The following is a 14,229-nucleotide window of genomic DNA, read 5'->3' as shown; positions in this document are numbered from 1 at the left end:
TTTGTTTTCTTTGAACATTGCTATTAACTGTGTATTTTCTGCAGAGGAAGAATGTATAGTTATTAATGTAATTAGGCAATAGCTCAAGGAGTGAATAGAACTGAGATTTCCTCCATTAATATTTCAGTCAAGACCTGATGACTCAGTTAACAATAACAATGTATTCTACATAATTTACTGCCCTTTACACTGCTAGAATGTCATATGCAAGGGGACAGTATAGATCCCATGGGTTAAATGTGGAAAAGAGGGGCCTTTTTACAGCTGCAGAGTTCTGCTCTGATGTCTTGTTGTTTCTCCTACTCTCGATTTGTGATACTGTTTTCTCTGTCAGTGTGGTAATGGTCAGTGAGACCTTGAAGGTAGCAGCAAAGGAGTGTAATTTTCCCTAACTGACAACTTCTCTAACATTAAGACAAGCTCCTCTTTTTTCCTCTGCTCTTTAACTTGTGATACAAGTCCCAGATGTTTGCCCCTGTTTGTCTTGAACCTTAAAGAAACTCAGTTAAATGGCAGTTAAATACAGTTAAATACAGCTGGTTCCTGGATGACAAGAAGCTGTTAGGAAGCCAAGGACCAACTTCCAAGGCGCTCCAGTGAAATTCCCCTGATGAAGAAATGCTCCAAACTTCACTCCAAGGGAGATTAAGCCTGGAATGTGGACACCCTGTTCAGTTCCACGCTGAATGAAGCAGGGGTCCTGGTGGTGTTATAGTAGATTATTTTATTATTAAAGACTGAAAAGCAGAATGCATGTGCAAAAGGGGTATCATTAACATAACTGCTGAGCTCTTGATGCTGAAAGCTCAGTGCTATTTTAACATGAGCTCTGATCCAGAGAATATTTATTACTGTTTGATTTTGCTGGGACATTTCAGCTAAATAGAAAGCTTTCCAGTTTTGTTTTTATGGCATCTATATCTGCAAAAGTCAGATTTCCTGGTGTTGGCAAAGAAAACACTAGCTGTGCATTGAATAAAAATAAAGTGGCACTTTGGAAATTAAGTTTCAGTGATAGTATTGAGAAACACTTTACAGAACCATTGCCTTCGTCTAGCTTTTATTATTATTATTATTACTATTATTAAAATCCTTTTCAGACGGTTTATACTGAATTGACTTTCAGAAGGGAAATCAGAAAGTTCACATTCATTTTATGGCACGGCATCCGTGTGGTTTTCTTTTTTTTTGGTTTGTGATAGCATGCTTTTTCTGTATTTGTGGAAAAGTTACTGTCTATATAGTGGTATTTGAGAGTGTCTGAGTGTAAATACTATGCCCTGCTAAGCAACAGCAGTTATTTTACAAGGGCTACTTTTTACATGCAAAACATGCACCAACATTTGGTTTGTTACCATGAACTGGGTACAATTGATATTGCTGCTAGGCCACCAGGTAGATTATATGTCCTTGAAATTTTTTCTTGCTAGACTGCTCTTATGTGTTGGGTTATCTTTGTCTCCTATTATGTTACCTTTATCAAATTTAATTTGCCTGTCGATATCTCGGGGAATTTTGTGTAATCACATTTCTATTCCAACAGTGAATTTATAATTGGATAATAATTATTTAAATTTCATTTTTATCAGGATTTCCTCGTTTATTTGTTATTATTTAGAAATCATGTAAATATACAAGGGGTTTGGGGGCGGGGGGGTTAGCAATTTTTCCCTTTGCAAGTCTGTTGAAAACTGTGGAGGACTCAAGACCTGCTCTCTGGCAACCTTTATATGCTGAAAGTGGATGGTGTGCTTGCTCTTTAAAGATAGTGGATGACTTTTAATAGTCTGGAGCCTTTTTTTCTTGTTATGTTTGTCTTGCAATCCTTCCATGGGAATAATACTAATTTCTCAGTTTGATCTCAATAGTATATGTGGTCTTGAAGCAGAGACTACTTCAAGACAGAAAGGTAAATGAAAAATACAGTAAGATACAAAATGATGCTTGCCAAAGTAGCCTGCTGCCTTTTTTTGGTGACATTTTTTAAACAAAAGGAATTCTGTGAAGCAGTAAATGCTGTGCTTTATCAGAGATTTGTATTCTAATGCCATATGAACAAGACTGGAAAGAGTCGTCTTGGTCTCAAAGTTCAGGCAAAAGATCACAAGCAGAAGAAGGTAATTTATTTCCAGACTTTTCAAGCAGCTTCTTACAATTAATGAGAATTTTTTATCCCCACTACTTGGAGTGGAGGGGAGTTTTTGTATCTCACTGTTTGAGAATTGTCTTCTAATTTCCAACTGAAATTTATCTGCAGATAATGGATACCCATATGTTCCTGCATCAATACTGCTCTTCAGCTTCAATAGCTCTTTCCCCTCTTTGCTTTTAACCCCTGAGATACTTACAACAGCAATCTAATCCTCTTTAACTGCTGTTTTGTTGGACAGAGTTCTCCTAAATGGTTCAGAGATGTAATATGAACTACAGAGTATTACTGAGTAGTGTCCCTCCAGAATTGCTTTGTGGTCAAACCTCATTAACTACTTTCCTGAAAGGACTTGTTGCAAACAGTGAGAATATACTGATAAAGCATGCTGATGATAAAAATGTAGGAGGTTTTGTCAGTAAAAAAGAGAAATCAAATATCTTACATCAGAGCAGGAATGATATTTTCTTTCTTTTTTTTTTTTTTTCGGATTGGGAAAATAAAAATGGAATTAAGCTGATGGTATAAACTCTAAAAGCATCACAACGGTATGATAAACCCATGTTACCCCTGCTCCCGAGAGATTGATTCACGCTGGAATAAGTACAAAGAATGACTACTAGGATGAGTACAGGAATTTCAGATCTTTGTTTTGGGTTTTCTCATCTCTCCAGAAAAATGTAACAAATTGTCTTTCCATTCCAGTGTCAATAAAATGTTTTCTTAGAGTGCAAACTTGTTCTTCAGGATATGATTACACTGTTCAAAGTCGGTTTCACTTTTAATAGAGAGTATTTTTGTTACTGTTACGCATGAAGCCAGTGATCTTTATGAAAACAGGGAAGTCTTGAAGACTTCAGGGGTTTTAGAAGGAGATACTGTGGTTGGATGACTCCTGTACTGGGAGAACAAGTCAGATATCAGTGATGACATCTGACATATGTTACTGCACTATGTAGGTCACTTACAGTCTAATGTGGAAGATGACAAAAGATAATTAATTTTGATTTCATGCTTGTGGTTCCTTAAGGAAGGCTTTAATGGTGTGTGTGGAATATCAAGAGACATGTACTGAATCACTGCCTAAGAGCAAGAGCTCAGTCTTTTGGAAGCAGCGATTACACCTTCTAATTCAAACCCTCTGGCAAGGGAGATGGCTTTATTTTGTGATATTTGAATGCACCTTTTCTGCTAGCTATTATGTGAAGTAAGGATATATATCCTTAGTAATTGTGAGAAATGTGTTCCTCTTTAGCAACCAGGAGCTGTTTTTTAGCACACAAAGTGCCTTGGTTTGCACACAGCCATAAATTCAAGGTCTTTCTATTTACAAGGGTATAGAATAATTTATATCACTATAACTTATTTAATTGCTTTCTTTTTATGTTTAATTCCTAGGGTCTCCGTGTTTACACATTCTATGGTCACCTGCATTCCTGTAATCATGCTACGTTCAACATGAAGGTAAGTTAGGCGTACAAATTTTTTTTTTTTTTTTTTTTTTTTTTATCATTATGTTCCTTGCTCTGGTAAATACTTTACTTAAATGAAATTTGCTGTTAGGTTTTTTCCTGGGTGGTTAGTTTTATAGTTGTTGTCTAAAAAGAATCATTTTGATTGGGATTGGTGACAGACTGTGATCTGAATGCCTACGAACTTTGGAAGGGAAGTAATTTTTCCACAATGTTTCTTTGAGGTGACGTGAAATATTCTAAAACAATCGAAACATTTGTGATGTATGTTTCCTCTAGCTCTCCTGGCCACACTGCTCTTTAAAGCTGGTGTGGAAGTGCTGAGGCACGTGCTGGTTTCTGCTACCACTTCCACTCTTTTCTCTCGGGGACCATCTTTCCTGAAAAATATCTCAACGGTGTTCCTGCTCCCTGTGCTCTCATGGCCACTTTCATTACAAGCAGAGCAAGATACTGATTTTTACTGTAGGAGATCCTGAATATTCTCCTCTGTTCAGTATCAGCTACTGCTTTACCAACTGCTTATGTCAACCCTATGTGTTTATAGGGGAAACCCTAGGGGTTGATGTAGCAGAAAGTGTAGGATAAGCTTATGTCAAGGACGGGAGTAGGAATTCCCAAGGCATCTTAATTCTTTCTTGGCTGCATGTGTGTATCTGTATATTTGGCAGGCACAACCTGCCTCTCAGTATTTTGAAACACCATGCTGTGGAACAAAAAAATATTTAACAGTAGCAAGAATTGTGAGGGAAATACTATAGCAATACTATAGCACTGTCTTTAACGTGAGTATTTACAAAGAGCCTCATGCTCTAATGTGACCTATAATGATTAACAGGAAGCTGAAAGACTGTGTGCTGATAATCTTCCAGATAAGCATGTTATTTTGATAAAGAATATTATAGTTGGCATTAAACTCTAGACTAAAATCATTGGTTGACATTCTCAATGATTGAATTAGTAAAAATGGAAACATCTAGTGCAGCATTGATTAAACTGAGTGAGGAATATAATTTCAAAAGCTGTAATTGCAGTTATACAAATTAACTCTGTAGGTACTGGAAAACTACTGAAAAGACTAAGTAGTTGGTCCCGGGTTGTACAAGTTACAGTTGTCACATTAGTTGGCTAGCAAAGCAAGGGCTTTATTTCAAACAAATATAGCACCAGAGAACTGTTTTCTTACCCTCTAGTGCTTGCCCACTAAGAATTTAAAATATTCCACCCTAAGCAAGCTGATTAAGGTGTTTTGAGTGACTTTTTTTGGTTAAAAGATCTGTGTTCTATGAGGAAAAAAGGTTTTTATAGAAATATTAGTATTTTCAACAATACTTTCATGGGAAAGATTTTGGAGATTGATCATGGACTGTTTGGAAAAAGGTGCAACATCACTTCCGGAGTGGCCAACAGAAAGCCTAAAGGTTAAACCTGGCCAAAGAAGCTTTGCAGCCATGCAAAGATTTGTTGGAAAAGTCTGGTTTCTTAAGTCTGAAATGGCAAAACTGAAGGCTGATTGTTGACAGAATCCCACATGGATTTTTTTTTTTTTTTTTTTTTAATGCCCTAACGTCATGGGTCTGCACATCCCGTGCTTTGTCAGAAGTCTTGTCTGTAGGGTTGGGCTTTGGGTGCAGTGCTGTAATGGTGAAAGATCCTAAAAGATTAACTCTTTCTGCTTAGCATATAGGTCAGTTTAAGTAGGCTCCTAAGTCACTTCAGTGGGCTTGTGATTGTCGTGTCTCAGGCTGCTTGGTGCGGAGTTTTGAAAGAACATGAAATTCTAATTGCACAATGTCCTGTAGAGAAAATACAAGAACAAAGATCATGTTTTCCACTTAGATCAGAGAGCCATCCAGGCAGTGTGTCCAAAAATTAAGGAATATTTTAGGGGAAGAGTATTTTATGAGGAAGAAGGAAAGAAAGAATAATACATTTATATAAATTTAATAAATCCTCATTAAACTCTGTGAAACTGATTAAGTCTTAGTTATTTACTATACCATGCTTCTGAAACTGTAGTTCATAAGTTTTTGTTAAGTGGGCAACATTTACAGCCAGAACTCTTAATAGTGCTCAGATTCCATAATTAGCCATTTGTCTATGGAACATAACTGCCAGTTTGGCCGCTGAAACGTGGCCATTTGTTGGAGGCTGCCTTGCTGGGACATGAGCAATCTGGAGAATCTGGTGGGTAGTCCTGATAGAAGCTTCTGTAGTTGTGGTAATCTCAGGACTTAAAAGATAACGCTCTCAGCAGTGTATGAATTCTGCAGTTTTCCAAGTTGTTTCTCTGCCTGTGGAAAGTTTAAGAAAATTTGAGCAAAATCCATATAGCTGCTTTTGAATTGAAGACGTAGAAAAATGCATCTTTCCTCCTAAAAGTTAATGTTACCGTTCCTTTTACTCCCATGTCCCCATAACACAACTATCTCTGTAGAGAAAAATGTTTCAGATGTTTCTTTTCCACTGAGGGCTAAGCCTTTGAGTAGAAACATGTGTGTGTACTTTTAAGGATGGTTTTTTAGAGGCTACTGCGTGTGCTCCAGCTCTCTTCAAAGGCTCTGAGTGCAGTAAAAGATATATGTGAACATACCTTACCTGGGAAAGCAAAGATAGGGAAACCCAAGTGAGACTGCACCTAAGAGGCAAAGTAGTTTCCTCAGTTTTTGAATGTCACTGGGATTTGAGGTGACCCCATTTAATTGTTGGAGTCCGTATGACTGCACAAGTGTAGGCTCAAGGTGGGCAAAAGGTGGTGGAAAGGCAAAATGCCTACATCTGAACGTCAAGGCAAGGATGTCCAAGTCAGCCCTGGCCCTCTCCTTTTGTCTTGTGGATAATTATGGAGAGGATATTATGCATCTGCATAATTCATGCAAATATGAAAAATCAGACCACTAACATTTTTACCTTAGTACATGTTTTTGATCAACAACCAAGGGAAAACAATGCCATTTCATACAGTAGAATTCATACAAGGAATGGTGATCTGTTCTTGAACGTTGGCATGTAATATAAAATCTAAGTATGGCCTAAATAGCATTTGAAGTAAGTTTTGTCCATGCTTTGCACAGCATTTTCCCAGCTTGGCAAATCACCTATGCTAATGAAGTATAAAGACTGTAGATGCTTAGTTGAATCATTACGAATTTAAAGTAGAACAAAATTTGCTCCCTTACATGTGTGTATATATATGTATTTGTGTTCAAGTAAGAGTATGATTCTCATTCATTTGTGTTTGTATCTGCCATGCTGTGTTTGTATGATGTCTGCAGGTTAAGAAATCATTACAGAGGTTACCAAGTTTCCTTAAAACAAAAAAGATTTTTGGAATTACATCTTATATTAGGAAAACCTAAAAGACTATAAAACATATGCTTGATAGCAACTGCCCAATTTTACCTCCCCAAGCCAAAATGCAAACAGCATTTAGGTCATTCTTCCATTGATTTACTGAAGGACAAATAATGTCAGACAGTTTTTAAACAAAAACAAAATTTCAATTTTGTTTACCTCTTCAGCAGTCCAGTTGGATGTCAGCTACCATTTAGCTGGGCCAATAATATTGATATTTGATGTCAGTTCTTATTCATTACTGCACCCAAATGATGCAAAAGTCAGATCTTTCAGATGTTTCTATGGATGGCCAAATAAAGCCAGGGACGTCTGACTGCATCTACCAGACACAAACAAGAAAAGAACAGAATACAAAATCAAAAAACTATCTGCTCTTATTGTTATTTATGTATTCAAAGTGTTCACCTCTTTGCATAAACTCAAAGCCAGTTACTTGCAAAGGTTACCTAGTAATATTAAATGTGTTCAATTATACATGCAAAAGGGCTAATAGGTTCTTCCTCTAGTTTATTTCTGTCTCCATGCATAAGAAATATAATTATAGAACTGAATTACATTTTAAATACAGATTTTAGTATCATTAGTTAACCATTTTCAGGCCATCGAACGTCATTAGAAGTAAAAAAATGAATCTATTCTGTCACTGTGTCATGGCAAACAAAATCTGCATCAGTGTACTCTCATTTCACCTGTTGGCAAAAAGCTCCTTCTGATAACAGTGAAACTCTCAGAAACCTGTGCTAGAATCCACTCCCACATCCATTCTCTGAAATATTCATGTTATTCCCTATTTTTGGAAGTAATTTTCCTCGAATGCTCTCTTCTCTTGGCCAGGCATACTGTTCAATCACTTCCCATCCTCTCTGATGCTGTTGTTATTCACAGACCCCTACAGTTAGCACATATGTGCCTGTTCTACACATTATGTGTAGACCAGATAAGATGTTATGAAACCACTCTAGAAGAATCAGGTAGATCCATCTTTATTTTGATCAGGTTAAATATTTTTGCTATCCGGCTCTGGTATCAGAGTCTTAAGATAGAAGGCTGGATAAACAAGTAAGAATATGTCTAGCAGATATCCTAGAAGTAAAAAATATTCCTCCAGCTCTTTCTGTGAGGAAGCTCCAACATGTATGGACTTTTCTGAGCGTGTTCAGAAGGCCAAGAAAATTCATGGTGTATTGGTTTGTATGGGGGTGGCTCTCCCAAGGTGCTTTATTCCTGTGTCCTTAAGGAAAGAGACAGTCTCTTAGCCAAGGCTCTTCAATGGGACTGAAAAAAATCCGAGCCTTGTTTTTAAATGTCACACCTTGTTTGTGTCATTCAGTTTCCTATCTCCATTTCTAGTTTCTTATCAGAGATCATTTGCAAAGAAAAACTTAGTAATAGGTGTCATACACCTTGATAAGTCAATGACAGAGAAAAATCCTTTTATTCTTTCACACATAGCTGATAATTGTGACCGAGAAAAACCTTCAGTGTCAGTGTTTGAATGCACTGACTGCCGCTAGAGTTTACCTCTGCACTTCTAAATCAGGCAAAATGCAGTTCCTTCTCTGTCTTAGTTCAAAAGAAATTTGGCTTCCTGAATTAGTTTTGGATCAATTTCCCAGTTATAATTTCTTCTGGAGAAAAAAAAAAAAAAAGTATTTTCTGTTAGACTTGAAGTTTGTTTAATCAAGGCCCAGCTTGCCTTTGGAAACACGGAATTACCCAGCCTTTCTATTCTCCCCAGTGTAATTTATTTGTTTGAGATTTTAAACCCAGTCCTATCAAGATTACTAACCCTGAAAATAATCACAGGTTGAGAAAATTCACCTTCTTTTGTTTTAAGCATTCAATACTTTTTATTATTTGTATTATGAGAGGTGAGGTTAGCTCCTTCTGCCACAGGACCTCTCTGCTCCAGTCTCCAGGAATCCCTTCTGGTGCTCTTTGTTGTCACCATGCAGGTACTCTCAGTGAATCACAAAGTATCTTGTAACATTCACCCAAACAAATAGAGAGGAGCTTAGATTTGAGAAGACCTTCTTTTGTTCTCCCTGATAGTAGGTTCTAGGAAAGCATTTCAAACCCATCAAGAAATGGAAAGCAAAGAATCTTACTGTAACGATGATCATTGCTAAAAAAGCCACTGCCTTGTGTTCTCTTTTCTTGCTTTGCCAGGGAAAAAGAAGGCACGTAGTTTTTCCCAATAATGATATTTGTAGAGACATCACTTTCAGCCTTCTCTGTCACCAGGTATTATAAGATGGATATCTACCTGTCTGCAGGTATTACCTTACAGGTAACATGAGTTCTGTAAGAGGCGTTGCGTTGCTGGCTGGTCAGTCCTTTTGCTCCCCTCTTTGCGGTATGTACTCTTCGCTGGATCCCAGTAGTTCTACGTGGTCTCGGTGCTGTGAGTGCAAGACATAGCTCAGTTACTGTGGAGTCTGCTAGCACCTAGACTCTATAACAGTGAAATACCTGAGGGACAGCTGCTCTGCCTTGGGAGCAAGCTGCAGGTACCATGATGGCTGAAAGCCTCTAGGCATGATCATTGAGACTTCTGTGCTCCAGAAGTGGACCATTTGGAGATAGTGTAGATGAGGAACGTGGGGTAGGAAGCAGGGCAGGTGTCTGCCGTCATACTCTCTCATTCGTTTGTTTTAAACCAGCAGTAAATGAAATATTTAACTTTTCTAATTGAAGCTTGTCGTGGTTTAACCCCAGCCAGCAACTAAGCACCACGCAGCCGCTCACTCACTCCCCCCCACCCAGTGGGATGGGGGAGAAAATCGGGAAAAGAAGCAAATCCACGGGTTGAGATAAGAACAGTTTAATAGAACAGAAAAGAAGAAACGAATAATGATAATGATAACACTAATAAAATGACAACAGCAATAATGAAAGGATTGGAATGTACAAATGATGCACAGTGTAATTGCTCACCACCCACCGACCGGCACCCAGCTAGTCCCCCAGCGGCGATTCCCCGCCCACACTTCCCAGTTCCTATACTGGATGTGACGTCCCATGGTATGGAATACCCTGTTGGCCAGTTTGGGTCAGGTGCCCTGGCTGTGTCCTGTGCCAACTTCTTGTGCCCCTCCAGCTTTCTCGCTGGCTGGGCATGAGAAGCTGAAAAATCCTTGACATTAGTCTAAACACTACTAGCAGCAACTGAAAACAACAGTGTTATCAACATTCTTCTCCTACTGAACTCAAAACATAGCACCGTACCAGCTACTAGGAAGACAGTTAACTCTATTCCAGCTGAAACTAGGACAAGCTTTTAATCAGATTTTGCTCTCGTTTAAATATTTGCGTATGATGAAGTTTTGTCTCAACTCTTCATGATAAAAGTTTGGAGTACTGCATAGACATTTGGATTTTAGACAACTCTGTAAAGGCCAAGAAGAGAAAATGCAGCATCATTTTTAACTAGCTTGGACATAATTTGGTTTTGAGTAACTTTAAAAAAGACCCTCAGCAGAAACTGATAATTAACTGACCATACAGTATTTTCTTTTATGTTTTCAGACTTTATATTTACAAATAGAAACATACTGTTATGTCCATTTGCTCGTAAGTATAACCAAAAGAAAAAGAGATTATCTCTTTTAATGTGATTTTGTTTGCTTAATTCTGTGTTCTGCAGCAAATGTGACCCTCTGTGTATACAATACATGAAGCAAGCGCTGTTTAGCATGCAAAACTGCTAGCAGTGTGGAAAACTTTGCCCTTCTTTCTTAGAGGAGAAGAATTAATTTGTGTATCCTAAGGAATAAGGATTTTTTTAAATTGCATCTCCTGGCCCAGCACGCCAGACTTTCCTGTGGCAGATGCACACAGGGGGTCCAGGCCCCAGCATAATTAATTTTTTATTTTAACAGCTGGTTTTTAAACTTGTCATTTTGCAAAACAAACGAAATCAGAATACAAAGATCCATCTGGATTCTTTTAAATTCAATTTCCCACCTGCAATACAGTGAAACCTGTCTCTCTGTGATATTTCACAGGAAATTATGTTTTAAAATACATGAGAAAGCAGCATACTATTCCTACCCTCTATCCTGTAACTCTCTCATGTGACAGTCATTTTCTCGATACATTGTGAGACTTTTATCCATACTGCTGTTATCCCTGACTTGAATGGGAATCATTGCAGACACTCGGCACTGAATTGTGAGGCCAGGCCTCCAGATGTGGCTGCTCACGCTGAATCTGCTCAACTCCAGCTCACCCAGCACTCCCAGTTTGCTGTGGTCAGGTGTGGATAGGGACTTACGTTACATTAGCCAAGTTACCTGTTAAAATAGGTGCTATTGGTATGGTTTTGCATCGGTTACAAGCAGACAGGTAACAGCTTTTCCCACAAAAAGCACGTTTGTGCGAAGTTGACTTTTCAAAAGGGCTTAAACTAAATTTGGGTTAGAGGAGCGGGTTTAGTTTAGACCAATGATTTGTGTTTGGTAAGAGGTCTCTTGAACTGTTTACCACTTGTCAAATCATGGCCAAAGGGAACAGGGTGCTTGAAACAGTGCTGTATATGTGGTTGTGTAGTATACACAACAGTGGCTTTATACAATACAAAGTTGGATTTAAAATGAATTTATGCAAGAGTGAAAGTAGGGCCAAATTTGGAAAGGCCTCTCTGTTATGAAAATGCAACTAATCTGTAGTTGAATAAATATCACTCTTAGAAGAGTTTTAATTTAATATCACTCTTAGAAGAGATTGATTTAATATGAAAATAATTGAGAATGCACAGCTGATGTCCACCAGGGACAGGAATGCAGATGATTCTGTTTTGATATTTAGCTGGTTTTTGGTGAGGTAGTTCTCAAAATAATGGGATGAGATTTGTTGAACTGATCATTCTTTCGCCTGAAATACTTTGAAACTGGGAGAAACGTTCATACGCTTACCAGAGTTCAGAACTGGGCAAGCTTCTGTGCATACATTTTATATAGTGTTGATATTTCTTATACATTTAGTTTCCCTTTAAAAATGCCCAAAGACAAGATAAAGAGCCAAATATTAAGTTCAACTTTCTCATTTTACATGTTCCTTTGATAGTTTCTGTTAAAAAAACACATGTAGTTTCCTGACACTTATTTTCTTTCAGTGACTTAGATGTTCTGCATTTTAAAATGGACAATTTCACATTTCAGCAATAGATCTATTGCCATTAACACTAATTTGTGAATTTATGAAAGTATGTATTACATCTATATTTTAACATTCTTGCAGTGGATACTAACCAGTTTTTAAAAATGCGTTTATTTAGACTTTAAGGAACTGAGTGACAATAAAGTCCCTGTACGTGAACGTGGCATACCCTAGGAATTTGTTATGCTTATCGCTCTCAGGAGTGTCTAATCAGGTAACGATGGCACCTAACTTCACTTTAGTCTTGGTAACTCTCAAAATATGGAGAAAAGCCAGTAATGGCAATTATCATTCATCTCCTCCTCTCACTGCACAGCTCCCAGAATTCAAAGGCACTTCTTTGATGGTTAGAAAGGAAAAACAAAATTGATTATTTTAAACCTCTGCAAAAGATATTGCTCTCTTTGCAGTACTGTTTCAAGTGCAATGTCAACTATGGCTAGCAGTAACTCTGCAGGGAGTGCAGTGATCTTGGGTTTCATATGTAAATTTATGCAAAAGGCTTCTGCAAGCCTAGCATGTGTTGTTCTCCTCAAACACCACAAGGCACTTCATGCTACTTGATGTGGCAAAGGGAAGAGAGATTCCCTCTGTTTCACACAGCAAGAGGAAAGCTTGCAGAGTGCACATAAACAAACAAGAGACCCATGATCCCTCATTATTTTTGAAAGTCAGAAGAACTGGAAATTCTGCTGCAACAAAGTTTGCCATTTCCATTGATTACCTTTAATGGAGCTCCTCCTTTGGAGGACGCGAGGTGTGTTCTTTGTGAGCCTCCATATGCTCTGAAAAGATAAAATTCATAACCTAGAAATGATATCATTTTAGGATACTCTTCATCTTGATCAAAATCATCACTGAGAAAATGAGGATAAGAAGTAAAAAAAATTCTATCTTAACATCTTTAAGTTTCTGAGTATGTGATGGCCCACATGTCTGTTCATTTATCAGCACAGACATCTCGTCCACATGTTTTTTCCACTTCCTGATATATTTGTTTCTCCTCCACTTTCTAATAGCAATAGACTTTTGGTCACTGATCACATTAAAGAGGCATCTATGTGCCTCTACCCTTCTGTAATAAATTTCCCTTCTGCTTGAAACGTCTCCTGAGGACTGTCTGGTTGTTCCCTTTGCTCTCTTTGGCTGTTTGCATTAACAGCACCCACCTTTCAGTCAGAGCTTCTCCGTGTGCATCTCTCTCCTTTGCGTTTCCCACCAGGACTTGCCAACTCCAACTGCACACTTCTGAGTACCTGCAGACAGTCCTCATGTTATAGCTGAAGCTGGTCAAGTCCCAGCATGTACCAACAGTAATTGCAAAGTATTTGATATTGGACCACTATTTAGAGTGGCTAATTTGAAGAACGCTACATTTTTACAGCACGTCTGATGAGCTAACATTCTTTCACCTTCGTTACAGTAAGTGATCAGTATGTCAGTGTTCTGGATTGCAGCATCACGTGAAAGAGGAAAGCACTGACACAGAATTCCCCTATTATATTTGCAAAGCGTGTTTTGACTTACCACATCATTATGAACCTCAGCTGCTGGGGCGCCTGAAGGAAAAAGAGCCAGCAAAAGAATTGGAGCTGGGACAGGAATGATCCCTGCTTCCCACAGGCATAAAACATCAGTTATCCTGAGGCGTCTCCTTTGAGCTAGTGGGGTAGGTGCTGATATTGTCATGTAAGCGGGATTAAGAGAGAGCTTGGAACAGATTCTCGTAGGTTTGAATCCATAATGTTATTTAATAATAGATATTGTATTGCCTGTTTGTTCAAATGCTTACAGTGCACATTGAGCTGGATTAGAGAAGGAGGATGCTTTTGCTCCAGAGCATGCACAGTCAGTACGCTCTCGAAACCTGCACATTGAACCATAATATCAAGGCATTACAATAGATCAGTAATCACAATAGGTATGGCAAAAATAGCTAAATTTTTACAGCAAGTTGTACCAGTTCTGCACAGGGCAAAATTAGGAGCTGTGCATTGACAACTGCTAATAAAGTTGGAGGGATCTTCTGTTAGAACCAACAGTGAAGCTCTGAGAGATGATTCTTTCTGCATCAGTATCTTGGATTCATCT

At 38.2% G+C, this 14,229-nt stretch overlaps 1 protein-coding gene across 2 annotated transcripts in view; it reads left to right on the top strand.

Annotated features, from left to right (window-relative positions):
- The window catches only part of SPAG16 (sperm associated antigen 16), a 420,853-nt gene that overhangs the window by 288,974 nt on the left and 117,650 nt on the right, over positions 1–14,229 (top strand). For both annotated transcript variants that reach the window (XM_030018160.1, XM_041124471.1), the window contains exon 14: positions 3,548–3,613. In XM_030018160.1, coding sequence (XP_029874020.1) covers positions 3,548–3,613 — 66 coding nt within the window. The remainder of the gene's footprint in view (positions 1–3,547; positions 3,614–14,229) is intronic.

This window comes from Aquila chrysaetos, chromosome 6 (assembly GCF_900496995.4).
Source record: "Aquila chrysaetos chrysaetos chromosome 6, bAquChr1.4, whole genome shotgun sequence".
NCBI lineage: Eukaryota > Metazoa > Chordata > Aves > Accipitriformes > Accipitridae > Aquila > Aquila chrysaetos.
The sequence above is the reverse complement of the archived record's forward strand: the minus strand, read 5'-3'. Positions and strand labels throughout refer to the sequence as shown.